Source organism: Bos indicus x Bos taurus, chromosome 2, assembly GCF_003369695.1.
Source record: "Bos indicus x Bos taurus breed Angus x Brahman F1 hybrid chromosome 2, Bos_hybrid_MaternalHap_v2.0, whole genome shotgun sequence".
Taxonomy (NCBI): domain Eukaryota; kingdom Metazoa; phylum Chordata; class Mammalia; order Artiodactyla; family Bovidae; genus Bos; species Bos indicus x Bos taurus.
This window is the reverse complement of record NC_040077.1, coordinates 129,651,471-129,674,425: the sequence shown is the minus strand read 5'-3', so window position 1 is coordinate 129,674,425 and position 22,955 is coordinate 129,651,471. Positions and strand designations below refer to the sequence as shown.

At 54.8% G+C, this 22,955-nt stretch overlaps 1 protein-coding gene across 3 annotated transcripts in view; it reads left to right on the top strand.

Annotated features, from left to right (window-relative positions):
- The window catches only part of EPHB2 (EPH receptor B2), a 219,534-nt gene that overhangs the window by 82,421 nt on the left and 114,158 nt on the right, over positions 1-22,955 (top strand). For all 3 annotated transcript variants that reach the window (XM_027520893.1, XM_027520900.1, XM_027520909.1), the window contains exon 3: positions 1,476-2,160. In XM_027520893.1, coding sequence (XP_027376694.1) covers positions 1,476-2,160 — 685 coding nt within the window. The remainder of the gene's footprint in view (positions 1-1,475; positions 2,161-22,955) is intronic.

The window sequence follows — 22,955 nt, the reverse complement described above, 5'->3', positions numbered from 1 at the left end:
CTTACTCTCCCCCCGACAGTCACTTCTGGCGGTTGGGGAAATAGAGGCCCAGAGCGGGGCAGTGACTTGCCTAAGGTCACACACCAAGTTAGCAGAGCTGGAACAAAGCCCACTGCTGGGTCCTTGAGTTTCGAGGCAGTGTGGACAAGCATGCGCATGGGTCTGAGTTTGGGTCTGTATGACCTGGGGTCCAGTGCCGGTGTGTGACTGCACTTCTCTGGTCTCTACTTGCTCATCTGTAAAATGGGGATAACTGTGCTTCCCACATGTGATAATCATGACCAAGAAATGAGATGCTATTACAGCACCCACCCTGGGCTCGGCACGGTTCACCCTGCTTGTTGGGGCCCTTTTGTGGGCCTGCCCCAGGTGAAGCCAGCCCAGCACCAAAGAGGGGCACAGGAGAAGGAGGGATCAGGGAACTGATCCCAGCAAGCTCTCAGACCCACTGGGGGAGACCAGACCAAGAGGGCTTGGGCGTGCCTGGCACTCATTTAAGCAGGCTGTCCCCAAAGGCCCAAGGGAGAGTTGGTGAACCTGGATACAGCGGCCGGAGGGAGACTCCACTCCCGGAGGTTCCAGAAGGCTGGACAGAGAGGTGCTCGAGGGGGCGTGAAAGGGTGAACAAAGGCTCAGCCTGCGAGTGAGCATCTGTGCATGGAACACGGCCTTTGCCCTTCTGTTCTCAGCTTTCCTCGGCCCTACCAAGCCCCCTCCAGCAGTGGGAGTGGGGAGCTCACAGCTGGGTGGGTAAGCGCCCAGGCCGGGGCCTGGTGAGGTGCCAAAGCAATGACCCCAGGCAGGAAGACAGGGAGGTCTCCCTCCAGTCTCCGTATTAACTACTCTCGCAGGGAAAAGGCCTCACGTTTCTGTTAGGGGGGTGAGGGCTTATCGTCCGTTGGGCTGAGGATCCCCAAGGGCAAGGGCTGTGTCTGCCTGGTCAGACAGGGCGCTCCAGGCAGACACAGCCCTGCCTCCTCCAGCAGACTGGTCGCTCCTCAAGCACATACCTCGTGCGCTTTCAGCCTCTCCCTGGTTTCCTTTCCGTTGGGAGCTTCCCAGGAACAGCAGGGGGGCCGTGACTTCTTTACCAGATTAGTTACCCCTGGGGGGTGAGGGTCACACCTCCCGCGCGGATTAGGGGAATACCATCAAGAGCAGCGCGTGTGCCGTCCCGTCAGATTGGCGCGTCTCCTGCGTAGAGCGGGGAATTCCTCAGGGCCAGAGCCAAGTCTCCTGCTCAGTCTGGGGCTTCTCTGATGCTAGGCATCGTGTCTCCATCATCAAACTGGGAGATCCCTTAGGTAGAGTCTGTGCCTCCCCCTGTGAGATGAGGAGGTCCCTGATGGTAGGTGTTCTGCCTGCCGCCTTCAGGGCTGGAGGATCCCCTAAGGAAAAGTCTGTGCCCCCCACCCTAGGATGTTCCCTGGAGCTCAGCCCCTAGCTGCCCCACCTGACTGGCATTTCACCCACAGTGGGAAGAGGTGAGTGGCTACGATGAGAACATGAACACCATCCGCACGTACCAGGTATGCAATGTGTTTGAGTCGAGCCAGAACAACTGGCTACGGACCAAGTTCATCCGGCGCCGGGGCGCCCATCGCATCCACGTAGAGATGAAGTTCTCGGTGCGTGACTGCAGTAGCATCCCCAGCGTGCCCGGCTCCTGCAAGGAGACCTTCAACCTCTATTACTACGAGGCCGACTTCGACTCGGCCACCAAGACCTTCCCCACCTGGATGGAGAACCCGTGGGTGAAGGTGGACACCATTGCCGCCGACGAGAGCTTCTCCCAGGTGGACCTGGGCGGCCGGGTCATGAAGATCAACACCGAGGTGCGGAGTTTCGGGCCCGTGTCCCGCAGCGGCTTCTATTTGGCCTTCCAGGACTACGGCGGCTGCATGTCCCTCATTGCCGTGCGCGTCTTCTACCGGAAGTGCCCCCGCATCATCCAGAATGGCGCCGTCTTCCAGGAGACGCTGTCGGGGGCGGAGAGCACGTCGCTGGTGGCCGCCCGGGGCAGCTGCATCGCCAACGCAGAGGAGGTGGACGTGCCCATCAAGCTCTACTGCAACGGGGACGGCGAGTGGCTGGTGCCCATTGGGCGCTGCATGTGCAAGGCGGGCTTCGAGGCCGTGGAGAATGGCACTGTCTGCCGAGGTAAGGGCCGCGGTGGGACAGGTGCCCCTGCAAGTGCATGGGGCATTGGTATTGGCTGCAGCCTTGAGCCTGGCAGCTAGGAGGGCAGGCTGGTCAGGGCAGAGGCCTGGAGCTGAGCGGGAGGCCCTCTGCTGCCAGAGTTTCCGAATCTATAGCCACGGTTCAGCTTCTTGGAGGGAGGCCTTGAATACCGCTTCATGAATGGTGGTGTGTGCAGACACTGCAGGGGGTGTGCCCGCTGATTTTCGTTGGTATGAGGATAAATGTTTCTCATTTTAACTACTATGTGAATATTAATGATAGCAAGTGGTGCTTTGTTTCTTCATTCACAAAAGTGACGTGGTTTCCTTTTTAAGAAAACGTGTACGCCGTAGTAAAAAACATCGATAAGATAATATGCATTCAACTTTTATTGTGTCAGTCAATATAGGCCAAGCCATGCCTCAGTGACAAAGCAGTAAAAGTTTATATTGTACTTAATGCTGCATGTCCATCACGAGTCAGCTTGGGAAAATGTGTAAGTCATAGTAAATGATATTGATAAGAGCACGTTCATTGAGCTTTTGCGGTATCAGTCAGTATAGGCCAAGCCATGCTGAAGTAACAAAACAATAAATGTTTATTTCCCACTTAATGCTGCATGTCCATCGTGAGTCAGCTTGGGATTCCTCCCTCTGGGAGCCAAGCAGATGGAGGAGCCGCTCTTTGGAATGTTATGATCACCAGGCAGAGGGAAGGAGCAAGTAAGACAGATTATATATAGGCTCTAAAGCACCCCCCACCCCCCAGAATGGCTCATATGTCATGCCTGTCCACATTTCAGTGGCCAAGTAATGTGATTACTTCCAATCCAGAGAAATGGGAAAGTACAGCCCCACTGTGAGCTATCTTTACTGTGTGCCGAGCACTTTATGTGTCGAACTCTTTTAATCCTCACAACCACCCATCTTTTAGGAAGAAGTCAGAGCTCAGAGAGTTCATACAGGGAGTAAGCAGAGGCGGCCTGGGGGCTTACCAGGTCGTGTGATTCCAAACCACCCTTTTAACTACTGTGCCCTTTAAGTTAATTTAAGGAAAAATGTTAAGTCAACAATAGTACAGGTGGTATTTGATGACAGCCAAGAGTCACAAAGCTGCTTTGCAAATGGAAGAAGTTGTAACAGGTACTGCGTGGTGGTGAGAAGCCTATAAAGGTAGATAGAGCTGAGTACAAATCCCAGCCCTGCCAGTTACCAGCTGGATATCTTGAATCAAGTGTGAAACCCTCTCTCATAGAATAGTTGTGAGGATTCAAGACCTCAAAACATGTAAACCACTTATAATGACTTCTAGTAAAAACCTAATAAATGTTAACTAAATGGGATGCTACATATGAAGCCCAGCATGGCACAGATTCTCTGCACTGTGAGCTGTGGTGGTCGATGGTGACAGCATAGGAGACTTGAAGCCTACTTGCGCCAGTTCCTCTTGCCTTCCCAGTTGGAATTGAATCCTGGAGTGTTCCAAATGCTAGCCCAGGAGCCTTGAAAGTCAGTTAAAATTGAGCCTGGGGAAGCTACAGTGATCCTCACCCTTATTAAATTCTATCATATCCACCATCTCCGGGACACCTCCCTCCAGCCCTTGGAGGAAGCATGTTAAAGATCCCTGGGAGGAGAAGTGGGTCTGTGAGACACAGGAGCAGTGGCCTCTGGGGAAGCTGCTGCAGTGATCTTAGGCGATGGTGACGCCTGGACTGGCATCCCCAGTGCTGGGGAAGAGGAGGAGTATAGTCGAAGGGTGTTTTGGCAGTGAACTGATGAGATGTGGAGACAAGTTGGAAAGAGAGCAGGGAGAGGACTCAGAAGAACCAGAAATTCCAGTTTACAGAGCCTTGATGATCTGGGGAAGGAAATGGGGAAACGGGGAGAAAAGGCTGATTTCTCGGGGAAGACAACGCATCTGGTTTTCTGTACTTGAGTGTGAAAACGCACCACCTTGGGAGATGGTGGGGGTGACAGGCCGTGGGGAACAGATTCAGTCCTCACCATCCACCAGTTACTCACTCCTCCAACCTTCCCCGCCCCTCCTCTGTGTCAGACCTTGTGCTGAGCACCAGGTAAGATGGAAGAATCCAACTGTGGCCTTGCCTTCTAGGAGCTCATGATCTAGCAGAGAGGACCAGCTGTAAATGATCAAGAGTGAGACTGTGTCAGATTTGTTTTAATAGGAATAGTCCAGGCCATGATGGGCATCCGAGGGCTTCTGAGAGGAGGTGGCATTGGAGCTGAGTCTTGGGAGAAGGAGGCATTGACCAGGTGGCCCCGACCTTCTGGAGGTTGGATTGGCATAAGCAAAGGCCCTGGCGACATAAATCAGTGTGGCTCATTAGAGGGGCTGGTCAGTTGTTTGGGGTGGCTATGGCTCAGGGCACAAGGAGGGAGGTAAGAAGAACCATGATTGGAGGGGTGCCTAGATGAGGAGGTATGTTAGTTATCGCTGCATAGCAAGTTACCCCCACATTTAGCTGCTTAAAGCAGAAAGCACGTGTTGTCTCTCAGTTTCTTAGGGTCAGGAATCAGGCATGGGTGGCTTGATGGATGGGTGCCTCTCTCTCAGGGTCTCTCCTGAGGTTGCATCTGGAGGTTTGACCAGGGAAAGATCTGCTTCCATGTTCCTGCACATGGTTGTTGGCTGGTCCCAGTCCCTCCCACACAGGCCTCTCGCACGTGCAGCGGCTTCCCCAGAGTATGAAAGAGAGAGTACCCACGACAGAAGCCACAATCTTTTGATCCTCTTGCTTTCAGAAGGGATGTCTCATTACTTCTCCCAAGTTCTCTTCATTAAAAGTGAGTCACCTGATTCAGTCCTTGCTCCAGGGGAGGGAATTACATGGGGGTGTGAATGCCAGGAGGTAGGGTCACTGGGGCCAAGGCAGAGGTTGCCTGTCACAGGATCAGAGTCTGGGCTGCTTCTTGCAAGTGGTGGGGGCTCGAGGTAATATGAGGGCAGGGTGTGTCCAGGGCTGGCTTCCCCCTACCTCAACCCCCAGCCCAGGCCCAGCCTACCCCGCCGGCTGCTGGACGTGAGTGGAGGCCAGTCAGGGTGTGATTAATGAGCTCAGGGAGCCAGAAGGACACCAGCTGCTGCCATGGCCTGTGAGCAACCACCCAGATGTGGGGCTGCTTCAGCCCAGGCCCCAGAGGCGCTGGCCCCACCAGCCCGGGACGTGTCGGAATGGTAATTACAGCTCCCATCCAAGTGGTCGGCAGAGTGCTCGCCCATCTCCAGCTCAGGGATTCTCCACCTTTTCTCTGCCTCCCTCCAGAACCATTGACAAGTCTCTTAAAATGCAGATTCCTGGGTCTGGTGCAAACTTCATCCCAGGTCTGGTTCTGTGCCTCCGAGGTGACGCCAAGAATCGGCATTTTTTTTAAACAAGCAGCCCTGACGCTTCTTTAACAGGACTCTTAGCTCAGACACACGATGTGTTAACACATCCTTGGCCAGACCAAGCAGGACTCAAGGCCAGGCAATGACCACAGGCCCAGCCCCACCGCCACCCCAGGGAGCATCCACCCTAAAGCGTGGGAGGGGACCTTAGCAGAATCTCTGGGAGGGTGTGGTTTGGAAAGATCCAGTTAAGTTTGAAGCATAATATGATGGGGAAATAATCTCTTGCTTTCTCAAAGAAATGCAAGTTAGAGAAAACTTGGCAGAGAAGGAGTAGATGAGTCCTCTTGGGGCGCGGCAGCGATCCCAGGGATGGGCTGTGGTGAATAATGGTGGACTGGCTATTCTAATGCACTCAGTGGTTCCTGAAACTATGGGCTAAACTGATTCAATCAGACCAACTTGCTCTGGAGCCTACTGTGTGCCTAGCACAGTGGGGAGAGCAGGGGAGGGGCCCAGTTAACCCCTCAATCAGCATGTCCTGGGTACCTTCTGTGCAGCAGGTAGCCTTCTAACAGGTATTTACCGAGTACCTTCTATGAGCCAGGCATATGCCAGTCCTAGGGAGCATCAAAGTGAACAAGAGGGCACACTCACTGCCCTCCCAGAGTTGTTGGTCCAGGTGGGTGGGCAGAGGAAGATGGAGGAAATAAAGTAAATAAACAAGTAAATCGTTACAAACTGTGAGGAGTGAAAAGAAAGATATAAGGTGTAACAGTAGAGATTAAAAGGAGGATCTGCTTTAGCCAGGTGATTCAGAGAAGGCTTCTTGGACGAGGTGTCATTTGAGCTGACTAGGGCTGACCTGGGATAGTTGGAAGAGAGTGCCTGAGACTCAGGGTTTGGCCTCAAGTGGCTCCTGGGTGAGCAGAGGATTCAGACTCAGAGGAACAAGGCAGAGCATGGTCCTTCCAGAAATGAGATCTGTCCAGGCCAAGTACTTTGATGGAAGAAGGCCATCTTTTCTGATGGGACATCTGGGAGGGCTTCGAGGAGGAGGTGGCATTTGAAGTAGGCCTTCAGGAGTGAGTAGGATTTGGATGGGTGAAGGGAGGGAAGGAACTCGTGGTCAAGAAGCCTCATGAACAAAGGCCCATGGTGTGACAGAACAGGGCATGTTTGGTGAGTGTCCAGCGCCCTACTGGGAATGGGTCTGGGACATGGCTTTCTCTCCTTGATTCATCTATTCACGGTTCGCTGAGTGCCTAATCTGAGCCTGCACTGGCCATATCGATGGCGGGTGGGAGACTCCGGGGACTGTCTGCAGAAGACCTCTGCCTTCTCCGGCTTCCCCGGTCCCCAGCCCCCTAGGTAGCACAGTCCCCACTGGGGCCTGCCACCAGCGGATCTGCTGGGGCCGGGGTTCGGGGGGCAGGAGGGTGGCCCAGGAATCTGCCCCCCTAAACCTCTGCAGCAGCTGCTCCACCCCAGCCCTGAGTCCATTCGCCTGACTCTTTCCAGATGTTGATGGGGTTGATTGGGAACGTGTCCCGGCCTCAGTTTCTCCAAGTTTTATCTTGGCCTCTCCTTCCCTAATAAAACTCCTACTTGCCCCTCCCTGCCCATGTGTGGGCGCCCCCCCTCCAGCCCAGAAACCACTGGGGACCCTGCCCTTCTCTCTCTCCCAGTGGAAGACGTGCGTCTCAAAGGGGTCTGGAGAGAGTTCCACAGTGAGTGTGATCTCTGCGATGCTCTCAGGGTGTAATGGGATTTTTAATATTTAGCTTGGACAGGGAGAGGGGCTGCGAGCCAGCGGATTGAGGGGGTGGGGTGGGGATGGTTGCACGCACATGTTGATCAGCTGGCTCCAGCTTAGACTTCCCAGCTCCCAGCTGCCCTGGGCTTCCCCTCTCAGCCTCTCCTTCTCCTCCTCCTGCCCTGCTTGGCAGCCCCTGGCCCTGCTCTCTCTCCCACCCATGGCCTGTCCTTGACCTTGGTCTTGGAGACCTGGTTTCAAACCCCAGTCCTACCTCTTGCTAGCTGTGTGACCTTGGGCAAGCCATGGACCCTCTCCTGATCTTTGTTTTCTCATCTGCAAAACAGAATAAACAGATGGACTGCTGTGCAAAGTAAATGAGAAAATACCTAGAAAAGTGTCAGAAAAATAAGAACTTTTACAAACTTGCCTGAGAGCTTTTTTTTTTTTTCCTCCCAATGAGCTTTTTTTTTATTTTGAGGAAAAAATAACTTTTCCTTATCACAAAAGCAATACAGGTTATTTGCAGAATCTTTAGCTGATAAGCCAAAAGGAGAAAATTAAAATAACAACACAGAGAGTAACCACTGTTAACAGACTGATGTGGATCCTTCGAGGTGTATTTATGTGTATTTACACATATTGATTTTTTTTTAAAGAAAAAATAGATTCCTTTTGGGAATACATGAGGTTTTTTGACTTACTAGTATTTTGTGGGCGTTTTTCAATGTCATGTTGGATCATGTGGGAAGGCTCTTAGAATTCCATAGGCTATCTGTATGATAATTTTTTTTACCAGTCCTCTGGTGATCCACATGTAGATTGCTTAGTTTTTCACTATCGTAAATGCTGAGATGAATTTCATGGTCCCTCTGCCTTTCTGCACTGCTCCAGGTATTTGTGTAGGATATGTCTCCTGGTGTAGAATTGTGGGGTCAAAGGGTATGTACTTTTTTTTAGAGCTTTTGGCACACATTGCCAGATTGCCCTCCAGAAACACTGGGCTGAGTTACCCTCCTGGCAGCAGCCTTCAGGAGTGTCTGTTTCCCCACATACTCACCAGCATGGGATATTCTGCCTGTGGCTTTATTTTCTGTTTTAATTCTAGAATCCTGTGCTTCCCCAGCCAAGGTAGGGAGGGACCGGGGTCAGAGATCCTCTCTGGGCCCTCAGAGCTGGCGCCCTGAGGGTGGCCTCCTTCCCACCCTGCTCTCAGCTCCAGCCCTTCCCACAGAAGCTGGACCAGTGGCCCAGCTGTGTCTGGTGAGTCTGTGGGGGTGGGGTGCGGTCAGTCTCAGGGTGAAGAGGAGGAGGCGTCCAGCTGGCGAGGCCTGTGCTGGGAAAGGGGTGTGAGTGTTGGAATGCTGGGTGGGAGGAAAAGCCCAGACCCCCTCCTACCCCGACAGAAAGTTCTGCAGCATCTCTTCAAGGGCAGGGTGGAGACACCCAGCTTGGGGAGGGGGAAAGGTCATAGATAACCCCTCCCGACCCCAGACTCAGGCCAGGCCTGAGACCACACACACCAGCCTTTGGGGAAGGGGATTGGATGGGAATCCTGGCCAATACACTCAGGCTATTCAAGTCTTTGCTTTTAAAAATTGGAAGTGCCTCCCTCTCCCCGCATCCCCTTTCCTCTATGCTCTCAAAGCGTCTATTTTTATTCACGACTTTCCATCCATCTTTCCATTGATCTACCTGTTTCTCCACCTACCCAGCCAGCCATCATCCATTCACTGAACTCCATTTTCTGATTTTTTATTTTTTTGCTTCTTGGAGAGTCTTTGTATAGAGGACCAAGAAGCTAACACACTAGTAAAATCACACTCCCCAGGTACCTGCTGTGTGCCAGTCTCTGGATCAGGTATAGGGACTGCAGGCACGAAGAAGGCCCTTCTTGCCCTCCTAAAGTTTCCAGTCTGGTATAGGGGATATGGCTCCATTTGTAACTATAGCCTTGGGGTACTCCAGAGGAAGTCAGGAGACAACTGGGCGGGGTGGGGGTGGGGTGCGGGGCGGGGGGGTGAGCTTCCTGGAGGAGGAGCCATTTTCCCAGGGCTTTGGAGAATGGGAGGAGTTGGGGGCAGAAATTAGTCCAGAAAAAAGATAGTCAGAAATGATATTGATGTTTTTATTTTTAACCCTGGTCTCCCACTGACCCTCAGCCTTCTGGGGGGCAGGGGGCACAGGAGAAGTCTTCTTGGCCAAGGGAGAAGGCAGAGGGGCCGTCAGCACTTTAGTTTCGCTCTGTCCGAGGGCTAAACGAGGCAGAGGCTGAAAGGAGTCCGGAGGACTGGAGAGGGCCAGAGCTGAGGGTGAAAGGTGCCTCTGGGGGGCCCAGCTCTGTGCTATATGCCGGGCTCTGTTGTCTCACTGAATCTTCGGTTGGTATGATGAGCTCCATTTGTAAATGAGACTGAGGTCCAGAGAGGCTCAGCAAAGCTTCCAAGGCCACACGGCCAGCAGCAAGTAGCAGAGGCAGACTGGGAGCCCAGCGTCCTCCAATTTGCTGGGACAACTGATTACCCGGGAGTGGGCGGATATCTGGACGTACCCTGCCCTGCCCACCTTCCTGATTATCCATGGGCCTCTGAGATGGCAGAAGTCAAAAGAGTTTGACAGATAACCAGCTTGGGGGTGGGGGTGGGGGGTCACACATGAGATTGTAAGACCTCATAGGAAAGAGAGGGCAGCTGAAGGGCTTCTAAGGGGAAGAGGGAAGCTCGTGGCTGGGCCGTGGAGGGCGAGTTGCTTTTGCATCAAGAGGTGTTAGCAGGATGGAGCACACTCCCAGGGCAGAGGCTCAGGGATGGGGAAGCCCCCCATGGGCCTCCTCTCTTCATGCTGAGCCACGAAAGGGGCGCAGCCGCCCCAGTTAACCGCTGGCCAGGGAGAAGGGGCCCCCACTGCCAGCCCCCACACAGCATTAACCAAGTGCTTGGGTCGTGCTGCCTTCCTGCCTCTTACCTTCTGGAATCTCTCCATCAGATTAGGAAACTGAGACCGAGGGCCAGCATCCCACCCCCTCGTAGGTGGCTGAGGCAGGTGTGCACTCTTGTGCTTCCTACTTCTGATATCCTCGGCTTCTTGGAGGTGTCAGAAAGGCTTGGTAGGGACTCCCCTGGTGGTCCAGTGGCTAAGACGCTGCACTCCCAATGCAGGGGTCCCCGGGGTTCCATCTCTGGTCCGGGAACTAGACCCCACACGCCACAACTAAACATCCTCAATGCCGCAACAAACAGCGAAGCTCCCGAGTGTTGCAGCTAAGACCCAGCACATCCAAGGACCTCCTGTGGACCAGGCAGCTCCCCACGGAGGGTCTCACTGACTCCCAGTCACCAGTTTAGCATCCTCATCCCTGTTTTACAGAAGAGGAAACTGAGGCTCAAAGAAGTAAAGCAGCTTGTCCACGGTGACACAGGGAGGGATCGGATTTGAACCCAGGTCATCTGACCCTGGAGCCCCAGCACTGCCCTCTCTCAGCCCCAGACTGACCCAGGACCCTGAAGGCATCAAGGTTGACGGCTTTGGCCACAGGCCGCCCCAGAACACTCCGGCAGGACCATAAACAGCTGGGGGAAGTTCCCCTCCCTCCAGCGGCTGCCTTTTCATCTGGCTGGGCTTCGGGATCTGGCGAGAGGAGCCCGTTTATTGAGGAAGTTTATGCATTTAACAGTTTAAGCCTTTCTAAGCCTGTGGTACAACAGGATTTCAGAGCCGTTAACAATTCTGTGTGGTTAAGAGATTTTCATGGCTGTGCAGCAGCTGGCTCGGGCCCCACAGGCCCCGTTCTGGCCTCCACCCCTCGCCCTGCTGGGGCACCTCCTCCCTGGGGCTCTTTGTCCTCAGCCCCCACCCTGCCGCTTCTCCCTGGTCCCCTCATTCCTACTGCCTAGGGATGAACTTTGACCTCAGAGGGGAACTGAGGTCCAGAGAGGGGACGGGAGCTACCCAAGGCCACACAGCAGGTGAGAGGCTTGAACTGAGTCCCTTCCCACACCCTGGACTGCCTTCCTTGGGTAGGGGAATGTGGCGGGAGGATGGTCTATTGTTAATTCCCTACTGGCAAGACTTACAAACCACCCCCATCAAAACCAGCATCTGATCTCTACCAGGGCTTTGGGAACAGGGTTGGGGTGGGGAGACTTGCCCGGATTCACTCACCTTGTCAGCTATCGAGTTGAAATCAGAACTCAGGCCGAATGAGAATTCTTCACACAGTACAAAACGAGGTTTGTTGTTTTGGTTTGTTTCCATTGCTTGTCGGGGGTGGGGAGGGAATGCCATTTGTAATTATAATGTATTACATATGTACAGTATTTATTTACTTACACTCTGCCTCATTCCAGAAAAAGATTAGAGGCTGCTTTTGTGTAGCATTTGGTCTCACCCTATGAGATACTTTGATCTGAATGATGCCCACATGAGAGAAGCAAGGCGAAGATTATTAGCGCCATTTTAGAGGCAAGAAAATCTGAAACCACGAGAGGACCGGACTTTCCCAGGGTCACAGTGCCCTTGGTGGCAGAGACGGGACTTGAGCCCAGTGCTCCGGCCTCCTGGCCCAGGCTCTCATGGGAGCCCCTTGTTGTCCCGTTTGTCCTGTTAGATGGCCCCCCCTTTACCTCCACCTCTGCAGGAACAAGACCCCAGGGACCCCTGGAACCACAGGAGATCTTAGTCTCCACCCCACAAGAGAGGTACCCTGGCAGAGTTCCTCACGGCCCCTAGGACGCGTGGTTCACGTGAAGAGGAAGGTGTGGTGGGCCCCTGACAACCACACAGATAAAGGGGCCCCAGGGTCACCCTGAGGGGTGGACAGGCCTTCAGACTCCCACCCTCTCTGCTCCCTTGGGCTCTTTGCTCCTTCACCAGGCTTTCCCAGTCTTTCTCCGTGGAACCCCATCCATGCAGGTTGGATGATACTGTTGTTTCCATCTCGAGGATTTATTTCCTGATCACGCTGACCCAGGAGAGGGTCACAAACTCACAAGGGCTCCCATGTCACTGGCACCCAGACACAATACATGAACTTTGCCTGTTGCCCGCTTGGCACCTCCTAAACAAAGGGGCCAAGCAACTGCTCACCAGCTTCACGCTTATAAAAACGGAGGCCCCAAGACATTAGAAAAAATGGCTTATCCAGAGACCCGGCAATCAAACTCAGGGTCCAGTCCCACGCTCCCTATGCCTCCCACTGGGCCCCGATTGTAAATATCAGAGACAAGAGCCCAGGGAGGCAGGGAACGTGCATTGGTTGAGCGCCCACTGTGTGCTAGGCCTTCTGCCTTAGGCTTGGTGTAGAATTCTGGATCCCTGCAGTCCCCAGAAGTTGGGTACGGTTGTTATTTTCATTTTATAGAGGATGAAGCGGAGACTCAAAGAGGTTAAATAAATCAGCTCAGGATCACGCAGCTAATGAATGGTGGAGCCAGCACTGAAATCCAAAACCTGCTGTCTTCCCACTGGAATATTTGTGCATTTCATTGTGAGTGAAATATTTTTGCAATCTTTATCTCATTTGATTCTTGACAGCCCTAGGGTGTAAGAGGGATCTTATCCCCGTTGTTGAGCTGAGGACATTAAGGCTCAGCGAGGTGAGGTGCACTGCCTGAGGCTCACCACTAGGAAGGGTCAGGGCTGGGACTAGAGCTGGGTCACTGGGTCGGTTTGACTCTGATGCCCAGGCTGTGTGGCCCTCCCAGCCTCTTGCTGATGACTTGCATGAGAGCTCTCATGAACATGTTCATATCAGACCCCTGCCCCGTCGTTCTGCTGAAACTGCTCATAATCAAGGCCATGTTGTTCTTATTGTTCACTTGCTCAGTCGTGTCTGACTCTTTGTGACCCCATGGACTGCAGCACGCCAGGCTTCCCTGTCCCTCACTATCTCCTGGAGCTTGTTCAAACTCATGTCTATTGAGTTGGTGATGCCATCCAACCATCTCATCCTTTGTCGTCCCCTTCTCTTCCCACCTTCAATCTTTCCCAGCATCAAGGTCTTGTCCAGTGAGTCGGCTCTTTGCATCAGGTGGCCAAGGTATCGGAGCTTCAGCTTCAGCATCAGTCCTTCCAGTGAATATTCAGGACTGATTTCCTTCAGAATGGACTGGTTGGATCTCCTTGCAGTCCAAGGGACTCTCAAGAGTCTTCTCCAGCGCTACAGTTCAAAAGCATCAATTCTTCGGCGTAGAGCCTTCTTTATGGTCCAACTCCCACATGAGTGACACCCGTGTCACCAATCCGTTGGTCAGTTCCCAGGTCTCAGCTTCCCCAGGGGCATGTGATAGAGAGACCACTGACTCCTGGTGTCCTTCCTGCTTTGCCAGGTGCTTTGTGGCCAGTCCCTGCTCACCTCCCACCTCTCTACCCCAGAGGACCCAGTGCTGAGTCCTTGGTCTCCTCCTCTTCTCTCTCCCTCTCTCCAGTTGATTTCATCCAGGCCCTCTCTGGCCAATCTCTAGCCCGGACCCCTTCTCTAATGTCCAGACTCACATACCCAGCTACCAACTGGACATCTCCACCCATTCTCCTCCCTGCCCCCTAGTCTGTTCCCTGCCCTGCAGCTAGAGGTCCCTCTAAAACATGTCATGCCCTGCCTCTGCTCAGAACCCCCGAAGTCCCTCATCTGACATAAAGCAAAAGCCAGAAGGGCCCATAGAGCCCTCCGTGATCTGTCCCTCGCCACTCCAGACAGATTCTCACTTCTTGCCTCCTTCACTCCAGACCCGCTCACTTCCATGGCGGTTTCATCTGCCTGGCATGTTCTTTCCTTGGGTGTCTACATTGATTGCCTTCTCATCTTCTTCAGGTCTCTCCCCAAACTTCACCTTGTCACCAAGGTCCCCCATGGCCCTAGTTTTCAAAAGGGTGCCCATGTGTTCACATGCACAGATGTGCACTTACACACGTGTGCACACAGCCTGTCCCTCTTCCCTCTTTATTTCTCTACATCACCCTTACTGCCACGTGACATGCTGTAGGCTCACTTCTTTATCTCTTAACTACTTGTCTCCCCAGCTGGAATGCAAACTCCAGGAGGGCAGATGTTTCTGTTTTATCCACTGCTGTCTCCAGCTTCTAGAGTGATGTTTAACTCATAGAAAGTGTAAGTACATTAGTTGCTCAGGTGTGTCCAACTCTTTGCAACCCCATGGACTATAGCCCACCAGGCTTCTCTGTCCATGGAATTGTCCAGGCAAGAATACTGGTGTGGGTGGCCGTTCCCTTCTCCAGGGGATCTTCCCGACCAAGGGATCAAACCTAGGTCTCCCGCGTTGCAGGCAGATTCTTTGTCATCTAAGCCACCAGGAAAAACCTAGCTCATAGAAGCTACTCCATAAATGTTAGTTGCAGAGCCCCACTCACCCTAGTCTCACGCCCTGTACCCTCCCAACCCTGATGTGAGCGATGATGCTAACAAAGGCCCTGGGAGAGGCTGGGGGTTCTTTCTCCAGGGCAACCAGAGTGGCCAGGATGCCCAGCAGGTCTATCTGGGGTTGGGACAGGTGTTTCTAGACTTGGATTAAGGGTCCTTTTTCTTGAGATGCAGTATTTCCTGAAAAAATCTTAAATCCTTCTTGGAGCTGGGGGCCTCAGAAAGCATCTGTCAGTATTCCTTGTGTCTTCACCATTAACAACCATAATTCCAGTTCTTGCTCCCTTGCCTGCACTGGCCTATGTGTTTAGACTCCGCACATGGTGGTCCTTGACCAGGGCCTGCTGGGGGACCCATCTCTTAGCAGGAGCCTGCGGGAACCCACCAGGGGCCTGGGTCTGTACAGACACAGAGCCAGAGGAGGCACCCAGCCCGCTGAGTCTCCAGCCTCAGGTGTCAGACCCCAGCCCCAGTGCCTGTCTCTCTTGAGGAAGTCTTTTCTGAGCCTCAGTTTCCTCATTGTTAAATGGGGCCTGCGGTCCCAGCCTCCCTGGGTTTAGAAGAGGCCCAGAGGAGTTATGGGAGCTCAGAAGATAGGCAAAGGATGGAGAGGGGAGGGGCGCTCCTGCTCCATCTGGGGAGGGGTGTTTCTTGGGTTGGGCACCAGGCAGTGCCCTGGCTGAATGCCTGGAGGACAGAGCGTGTGTACATCATTCAGGGGGCTGGCGGTTGCTGGTAATCCCCTCTCAATTACAAGCAAGCCTGAGTACACAGCAGGCGCTTAATACATGGTTGTGGCACAGATGGTTTTAGCCAGATTGAGCAGCACAGGAGCAGCTCACAGATTCAGGGTGCCTGGGTCCGAATATGGGCTCTGTGCCCCCCACCCACTCACCCTAGGACGCTGGCAGAGTACCTCCCCCACCCCTCCCACCTCTGGGGTTCAGTGTGGCCACCTATAGAACGACTCTTATGTACCAACAGCCTCTAATTCTGTTCTTCCTGGTCCTCACAGTGCCGCCTGAGAGGCCAGCAGGGCAGCTGTGACCATTTGTGACCTGAGAATAGTGACCCCCTGTTACCTGCCACACCCTGGTCCCCTCAAGCAGGAAGGTTAAGGGGAAGAGCCAGCTGCTTTGATTCTCATACCGGTTCTGTCATTTATGAGCTGTATGACTCCGGGCATGTGATCACTTCCCAAAAACCTCAACCTTCTCATCTAAATAATGGATGTAATAATGAATGGAATGTTACAGGTGAGTTGTGAGGGTGCAATGCTATTATCAGAGTAAAGCACCGGGCACACGCCCAGCACGTGGCATGTGGTCAGTGCTGATCATAGCCTGGAACTAACTTATCTCAGTGCTCAAGGTTGTCATCATCCCCTTTCGCAGATGAGGAAACTGAGATTTAGAGAGAGTGAGTGAGTTACTTGCTCCAGGCCACACAGCAAGTAAGGCCCCTTAACCCCTGTCCAGGTGAGCAAAATCAGAGGCCTGGGTGGGACTTGAGGGCCAGTCGGAGCTATTTCCCGCCTCTGTCCCCTATGTCCCTGGCAAATTCTGGGCCCAGAGCCTCATGTTACCTTGGCTTCTTCCAGGGAACCAGACTCAGGCTTCATCCCTTAAAGGTGTCACCATCTGATTCACAGCATTTTAAAGACCCGAGAATGGTCGCTGACCTTTTTAAGCTGCCTGGACAGACCAGGCAGCCTCAGGGGCCCCACATCCATATCCCTGGCAACTGTAGCCCTGGGCTGCCTTCCCCCTACACCCTGCCGTCAGAGCTGTCTGTCTGTGGGAGCTCCCCGGAGTCCTGGGAGAGGTGTACACGCACGCGTGTGCTGGGTCAGTGCAGGGCATCCCTGACATGGCTGCATGTATGTGTGCACTGGCCCTGGTAGACGTGGCAGAGTGTGCACGGGGCCTGATGGGAGTCTGTTTGTGTCTGTGTGTGTAGAAGCGTGCCCACTGACCCAACATCCCTCTACATGTGCGATTGGAACATCTCTGGACACAAGAGCATGTGCGTACATTTCAGGGGCGGGGCCCGTACGTGCCCTTGCCCACACACTCACCCTGGAGCCCACCGTTGGTCACTACTGCCCTTGTGCCTGTGTGTTCCTGTATCTGCCTGACTTGTCCCAGTACATGTGTGTACAAGGAGGAGCATACTCATGCACATGCTGGCTCATTTGGACCAGTGCACACAGAGGAACGTAGGTGCCACAAAATGAGCGTGTGCACCCATCATGGTGTGAGGGGATCCCTGTGCATGGGTGTGTGTGTCCTGAGTCAAGTAGATGTGTGTATATTTGTGAATATCCAACCACAAGGAAATCAAGCCTGAGTGTATATGTTCGTTCATATATTGTATCAAACCACATGTACACATGCTTGGAAATCGGTATTTGTGTGCATGTGTGTCTCTGTGCGTGCAAGGGACCCCACTAGTGAAGTGTGTGTGTCAGGGAGGGATACACACACACACACACACACACACACACTTTCTGGGGGCCAGAATGTCAGGGTCATTGATTTTCCGTCTCTTAGAAATTCCCTTTGAGGTCCTCTTCATGTCTCTTTCATGAACCAAACTCAGCAGTTCCAACGCCCTTAAAGCAAATCGGCCCGTTTTGCAGCAAGCCTCTGTCCCCGGCCTGCCAGCCTCCCCCGCTGGTTGTGTGCACAGCACATACACCCAGAATCTGCTTATGATTTACGGGAAAGCAGGAGGGCCCCTGGCGGGGCTTCGGTGACGGTGCTGGGCTGGGGTCAGCTCCTCACCAGGCTCTGCTGTTTTCTAGTCGGTGGTCTTGGGCATTCCCTCACTTCCTGGAGCCTCCAGTTTCTCAGCTGCCAAGGAGGCCTGAACGGTGGTACAGACTTGATGGCAAGGCCCCTGCCCAGGCTGGCTCGGCGTTTCTCTCACATTTGTGGGCTGTGTTTTGTTCACACAACGCTTCTGCCTTCTTCTCGGGGAGAGAGGCTGCATGTACATGAGGGCCGGTGGTGGACAGGCCGGCGGAGGAGCTGTCGTGCCTCCTGGAGGAAGGGGCAACTGTGTGCCGCCCCCCCGCCATGCATCCCCACTGTGCTCTAAGCTGGCATCCCCTCATCCCGGCCTGCCCGCTGCCCTCTGTTACCCCCATTCCACAGAGGAGGAAACTGTGGCCAGAGAGCTGCAGGGGCCTGCCCAAACCTCACAGGAGGCAAGCCAGTATTGGGACCCAGATCCAGCTGACTCCAGGGCCTTCTTGAGCCTGCTAAGAACGCTTCCTAGAGCAGGCGGGAGAGAGAGATCAGGCCTCAAAGGACCTCCGTTCCCCAGAGCGTGGGCTGGAGGGTGTCCAAGCCCGAGGCGCCCCAGGAACAGAGGAGGGGAAGCCCCAGGCTGGAGGAAGGCAGGCCCTTCAGCCTCGGCCTCCTGCCCGCCGGCTCTCCGGGTCCCGGTCCCCTCCAGCTGGGCACCCCCTCTCTGGGGTCCCCTCCCATCCCTAGCGCTGCGGTCTTTGTGGCCCGGGAAGAATGCCTCTCTTTATCTCCCGGGCGCCCCTTCCCTTTGATTCTCCTCTCCCCAGCGTTTCTGCTGACCTCTGCGTGTTGGGAATCCAATTAGAGGAGCGGACAGGGAGAGTGACAGCCACGCTGAATCCCGCCTCGGCCCCTCCGAGCACGCCCGGCCGGAGCTTGCGGGCGATGCGGGGCCTGCTTGTCATGCCGGGCCCAGCGCGGGGCTTTGTGGGGATTAGCGGCCCGGGCCGGGGTGGGGCCTCTCCGCAGATGGGATCAGAAGTGCTGCTGGTGAATGTCACATTGAGGGGAGAGTAGGGGATCCCCCCTCTGCTCTGTGGGGAACCCAGCATGGGGAAGAAGCGGGGGGAATGGGCAGGAGGTAGGGTGGCCTTGGCGTGGAGTGGGTCACCACCTTGGCCGATAGACAGGATGCTTGGGGAAATGACGGCCCAGCCCATTTGGGTTATGTGGTTCCAGAGCTAGATCGAAGCAGAGCTGGCAGCCAGCCTCAGGTCTGCCTGCTGTAGGGGAGACACTTGAATTTCCACCTAGGAGGGGCATCGGGGGTTTAGGTGCTTGCAAGGGTGGGATATTATCTTGAAGCTTTATTCGTAAAACACTTTACTTATGACTGGGAGAGGCAACCCCCCAAATTGGAAAGGGGCGGCCACTTCATGATGGTGTCTGAAGACTTGCCCACCGCAACTACTCCTTGGCATGGCCACCAGCCTAAGGCCAAGACCCTGCCCTTCTCCACCCACCGCCAAGAAGTTATCCTTCTGGTTTACTGCCAAAGAAGATGAGGGTCTCAAGGACCGAAGGCCAGTCTGAGGCAGAGCTAGGATTCGTCTCCCCTCACCCCCTGCTTCTATCCCAGTATCACCTTGACCCCGTCCCCCACCTCCTAAATCAGGAGAGTCCCCCATGCCCCCTCCCCAAGGGGGTATTTGGTGTCTGAAGAAGTGGATTTCTAGCCCTCAGGGAAAACCATCAGCCTCACCCCCAGCCCCAGGAGCAGCAGGCAGAACACGGGCCAACAAATGCCCCAGCCCCTCCAGAAACGGCTGGAACCCACAGTGCACTGGGCCCGTCCTGGGCCCAAGCACCCAGGGAGATTTGGATCTGAGGTGGCTTCTGCCTCCAGGAGCTCACAGTGGTAGGTGTATAAAGGAGAAGCCCAGGACCGTGAGGACCCACAGGAGAAATGTGGGTGGAGATGGGACCACACTTCAGGCTGGGAGTCCCAGAGGACTTCCTGGAGGAAGCGGCACCTGAGCTGAGACCTGGAGGACAAGCTGAAATAGCTTGAGGAGGCCCCCCACCCGAATATTCCAGGCATGAGAGGCAGGGCAGGTGTGGGGCTTCCCGGGGAGGGGCACCTGCCCACGCTCATCCCTGTCCTCATTCCGCAGCTGCCTGGGCTGGGCAGGGCTGACGCATCTCCTGTCCCAGCGCCCCAGCCAGGCTGCACAGCTGTGACCGCCTCCTGGGCCTGGAAGGGTTGGCAGTTTGGATGCTCAGCATCTTCAGGAAGAATTGTCACAGAGGTGGGACAGCAAAGGGCCGGAGAGCACTCATTAGAGAACCAGGCCCCTTCCACACACCGCCTCTGTGGACCCCACATCAGCCCGAGAAGCAAGAAGTGCCACCCCATTTTACCAGTGAGAAAATGGTTCAGGGAGGCAAAGGGGCTGCCCAGACTCAGCATGTTAATATATGGCCCCAGCATCTACACTCAGGACCCACACAGGCCTTTCCCCCGACTCTGGGCTATCACAGCCAGTGCAGGTACGAGTTTATCATCTTTATGTTTTAGGTTCTCCTGTCCCAGCTCAATGCCTGGCACACAGAAGGTGCTCAGCGGGTGAGTGGTAGACGGATGGATGGATGGATGGAGAAAAACAATCATCAATCGATTCCTTACCTTAAAAAAAAATAACAGTGGCATTTGTCCCCATCCTGCCAGCAAAGACCGTATTAATGATGGATTAATCTTTCAGCTCAGTTCTCATGAATACAAAACGGGAAGGTGTGTGTGTGGACCCAAGAGAGCCAGAAAAGACATCCTGGGCTGCTTCCCACACCTGTCTGGACCTAAAGACACACGCTCAGTCACCCAGACCCACTCACACGTTCTCACCCACTCACACACTCTTGTACAGCCGACGCCCCCGCCAAGGGACCTCCACACCTCCCCACCCCTCCATCTCCCCAGTTTCAGGCGGAGGCCTCCATGGCCCTGCCCACAGGCACACAGCCTCTTCCAGCCCCTCCCCTCCCTCTGAACCTGACTGCTCCTCCTCGCCTGCCTTCCTCGCCTCCTTCTCTCCTTCCTTTTGTCTTCCCCTCCCATCCTCCTCCTGTGTTTGCTTTCTTCTTCTGTCTCTTGGTTTCTCTACCTTAATCGGGTTTCCCCGTCTTGGCTTCATCCTCCATTGTCTTGGCTTCATCCTCCATTGTCTTGGCTTCATCCTCCACCTGTCTGTCTGTCCGTCCACTGGGCACTTTCTCTTTGTCTCGCCCTTCCTCACCTATTCCCCTCAGATCTCCTCAGACCTGAAGGAGACCCCTTGCCACCCCCCACTGCCCCCGCTACCCCGGACCCCGTCTTAGACTCATCTGGGGCCCAGGGGGAGCTGTGAACTGGAGAGTGAAGACTTTCTCCTCAACCCAGACACAGGGGTCAAGCTGGGGTCCAAAAGCAGCCCCCTTCCCTTCCGCCTCAGAAAGGGGCATGGTACACATACCCAGGGCGGCCGCCAGTCTCCTCACCTGCTAACCCAGGGAGTCAGCGGGCCTGGCCATTGATTTGCTGCACACGTATCTCCTGAGCCCCACCCCGGCGAGGTGAGGGGAGACGGCTGCAGACTCACACAGCCCAGTTCAGATTTTCTCCATGCCTCCGAGCCTCAGTTTTCTCATCTGTAGAAAGGGGACAGGAGACTTGCCCCGGAAGAGCTGTGTGAAGCTCGGATGTCCTGCCTGACACACAGCAGGAGCTCATAGGTGGCCTTGGAAGAGACAGGCTCTGCCCTCAGAGGACTCACGGCCCGGTGGAAGGCAGGTGGCAGGAGAAGTCACCCCCGTCAGGCTCTGGGGAGCTGGTAGAACCATAATCAGAGGCTATTTGTCCCGGAGGTCAGTTTGAGGGGCCGGGGTCAGGAATCACAGGGAAGAGACAGGTCTCATCCTGAGTGATGTTGGGCCACGTGCCTCAGTGGGAGCTGTTGCTAGAATTCAGCCTACGATCTGGCCAGCCTGGAGTTTGTCTATCAGTCTAGGGATTCTCAAGCACGCCTGGTTGGCCCCTCACCTTCTTACCTAGGCTAGAACCCTGCAGACTTGGGGTGAGCCACCTACCTTCGCATCATCCACGCATCATCTCTCTCCAATGCTGGCCACAGGGGGCCTGGCTTGTTGATTTCCAAGAGACTTCGGTGGTGCCCCGGGTTGGCATGACCCCACTGTGCGTCCTTGAATCCCACTCATCCTCTCTTTGAGCCTCGGTTTCCTCATCAGGGCCCTTGAGAAGCTTAGACAAGGGGCTGCAACCTCAGAGTGGGCGTGGGGTCACCATCTCCCAACCTCCCACCCAGGGTGCTCCCCATGCTGAAAATTCCAGACCTGCCCCGCCCCTCGGGGGGCTCATCTCAGACCCTCCCTTTCAGGAACTGACCTCCCCTCCCACTGCCTGAGAAGTCTGGCCCCAGGATGCCTGCGCCCTCTGCCCCCTCCCCCCACCGCCCTGCGACCACCCAGCCCAGCCAGCTGGGCGGCAGGGGATCAGAGGCTGCTCACTGCAATCCCCCTCCCACCCAGCCTGGACCCTGGGTCAGCAAGCCTTCGAGCGTGGGAGGGGATGGAGACCAAGGTTCTGCTGGGTGGGGGTGGGGTGGGGGCGGGGGTGAGCATAAGGCAGGTGCGTGTATGGGTGTGTGAGTGTGTGTGTGTGAGTGAGAAGGAGAGAGATCGCCAGTGCATATGTGCTGCTAGCGGGGCTACAGATGTGTCTGTGGAGCTGGCAGGGTGAGCCCGGGGAGAGAAGACAAAAGAACAGCCTAAGCCGAAGAAGCCGCTGCTGCTGGGCGCGGGAGGCTGAGCCCGTTTGTATGCAGCAAGAGCGGGAGCCCAGCAAGGCCTGCTCTTCAGAAGAGCCTCCATTCCCAGGACACTGGAGCAAGCAAGGCAGAGCCCCTCCCTCACACACCATCCTGCCCAGCCCTCATTGTGCAGGTGGGGAAACTGAGGCTGGGGAGCCGCAGGGCAGGTAAAATGGCCAGGCTGGGACTGGAACCCAGCCAGCCCCTCAGACCAGGGTTCTTCCATGTCTTGAGTGCCTCTGGGGCTGCAGCTGGGGTCCAGAGTTGGACAAATGAAGGAATGAGTCACGACTGGCGATATTTGTCAAATGCACTGGGCAAACCTTTGAGGCGAACTTGGTGAGCCTCACACAACCTCTAAAATATGTGCCATTTTTATCATCCCCGTTTTACAGATGGGAGCACTGAGGCCCAGAAAGGTAATTTGCTCCAGATCCTACAGCTCATAAGCAGCAGAGCCAGGGTTCAAGACCAGGCCAGCTGGTACCAGAGTCCATGCTTGCGGTCACTGTACCATGCAGCCTCTTCAAACGTGGAATTCTTGAAACATAGGGACCGTTAAGTCTCTGTCCTTCCAGTTCTGAGCACTGGCCTGGCACATAGCAAGTGCTCAGCGATGCTTGCTGAGTGGGTGAATGAGCAAGAGAGGACCTTCACCACGAAGACATCTTCCCAGG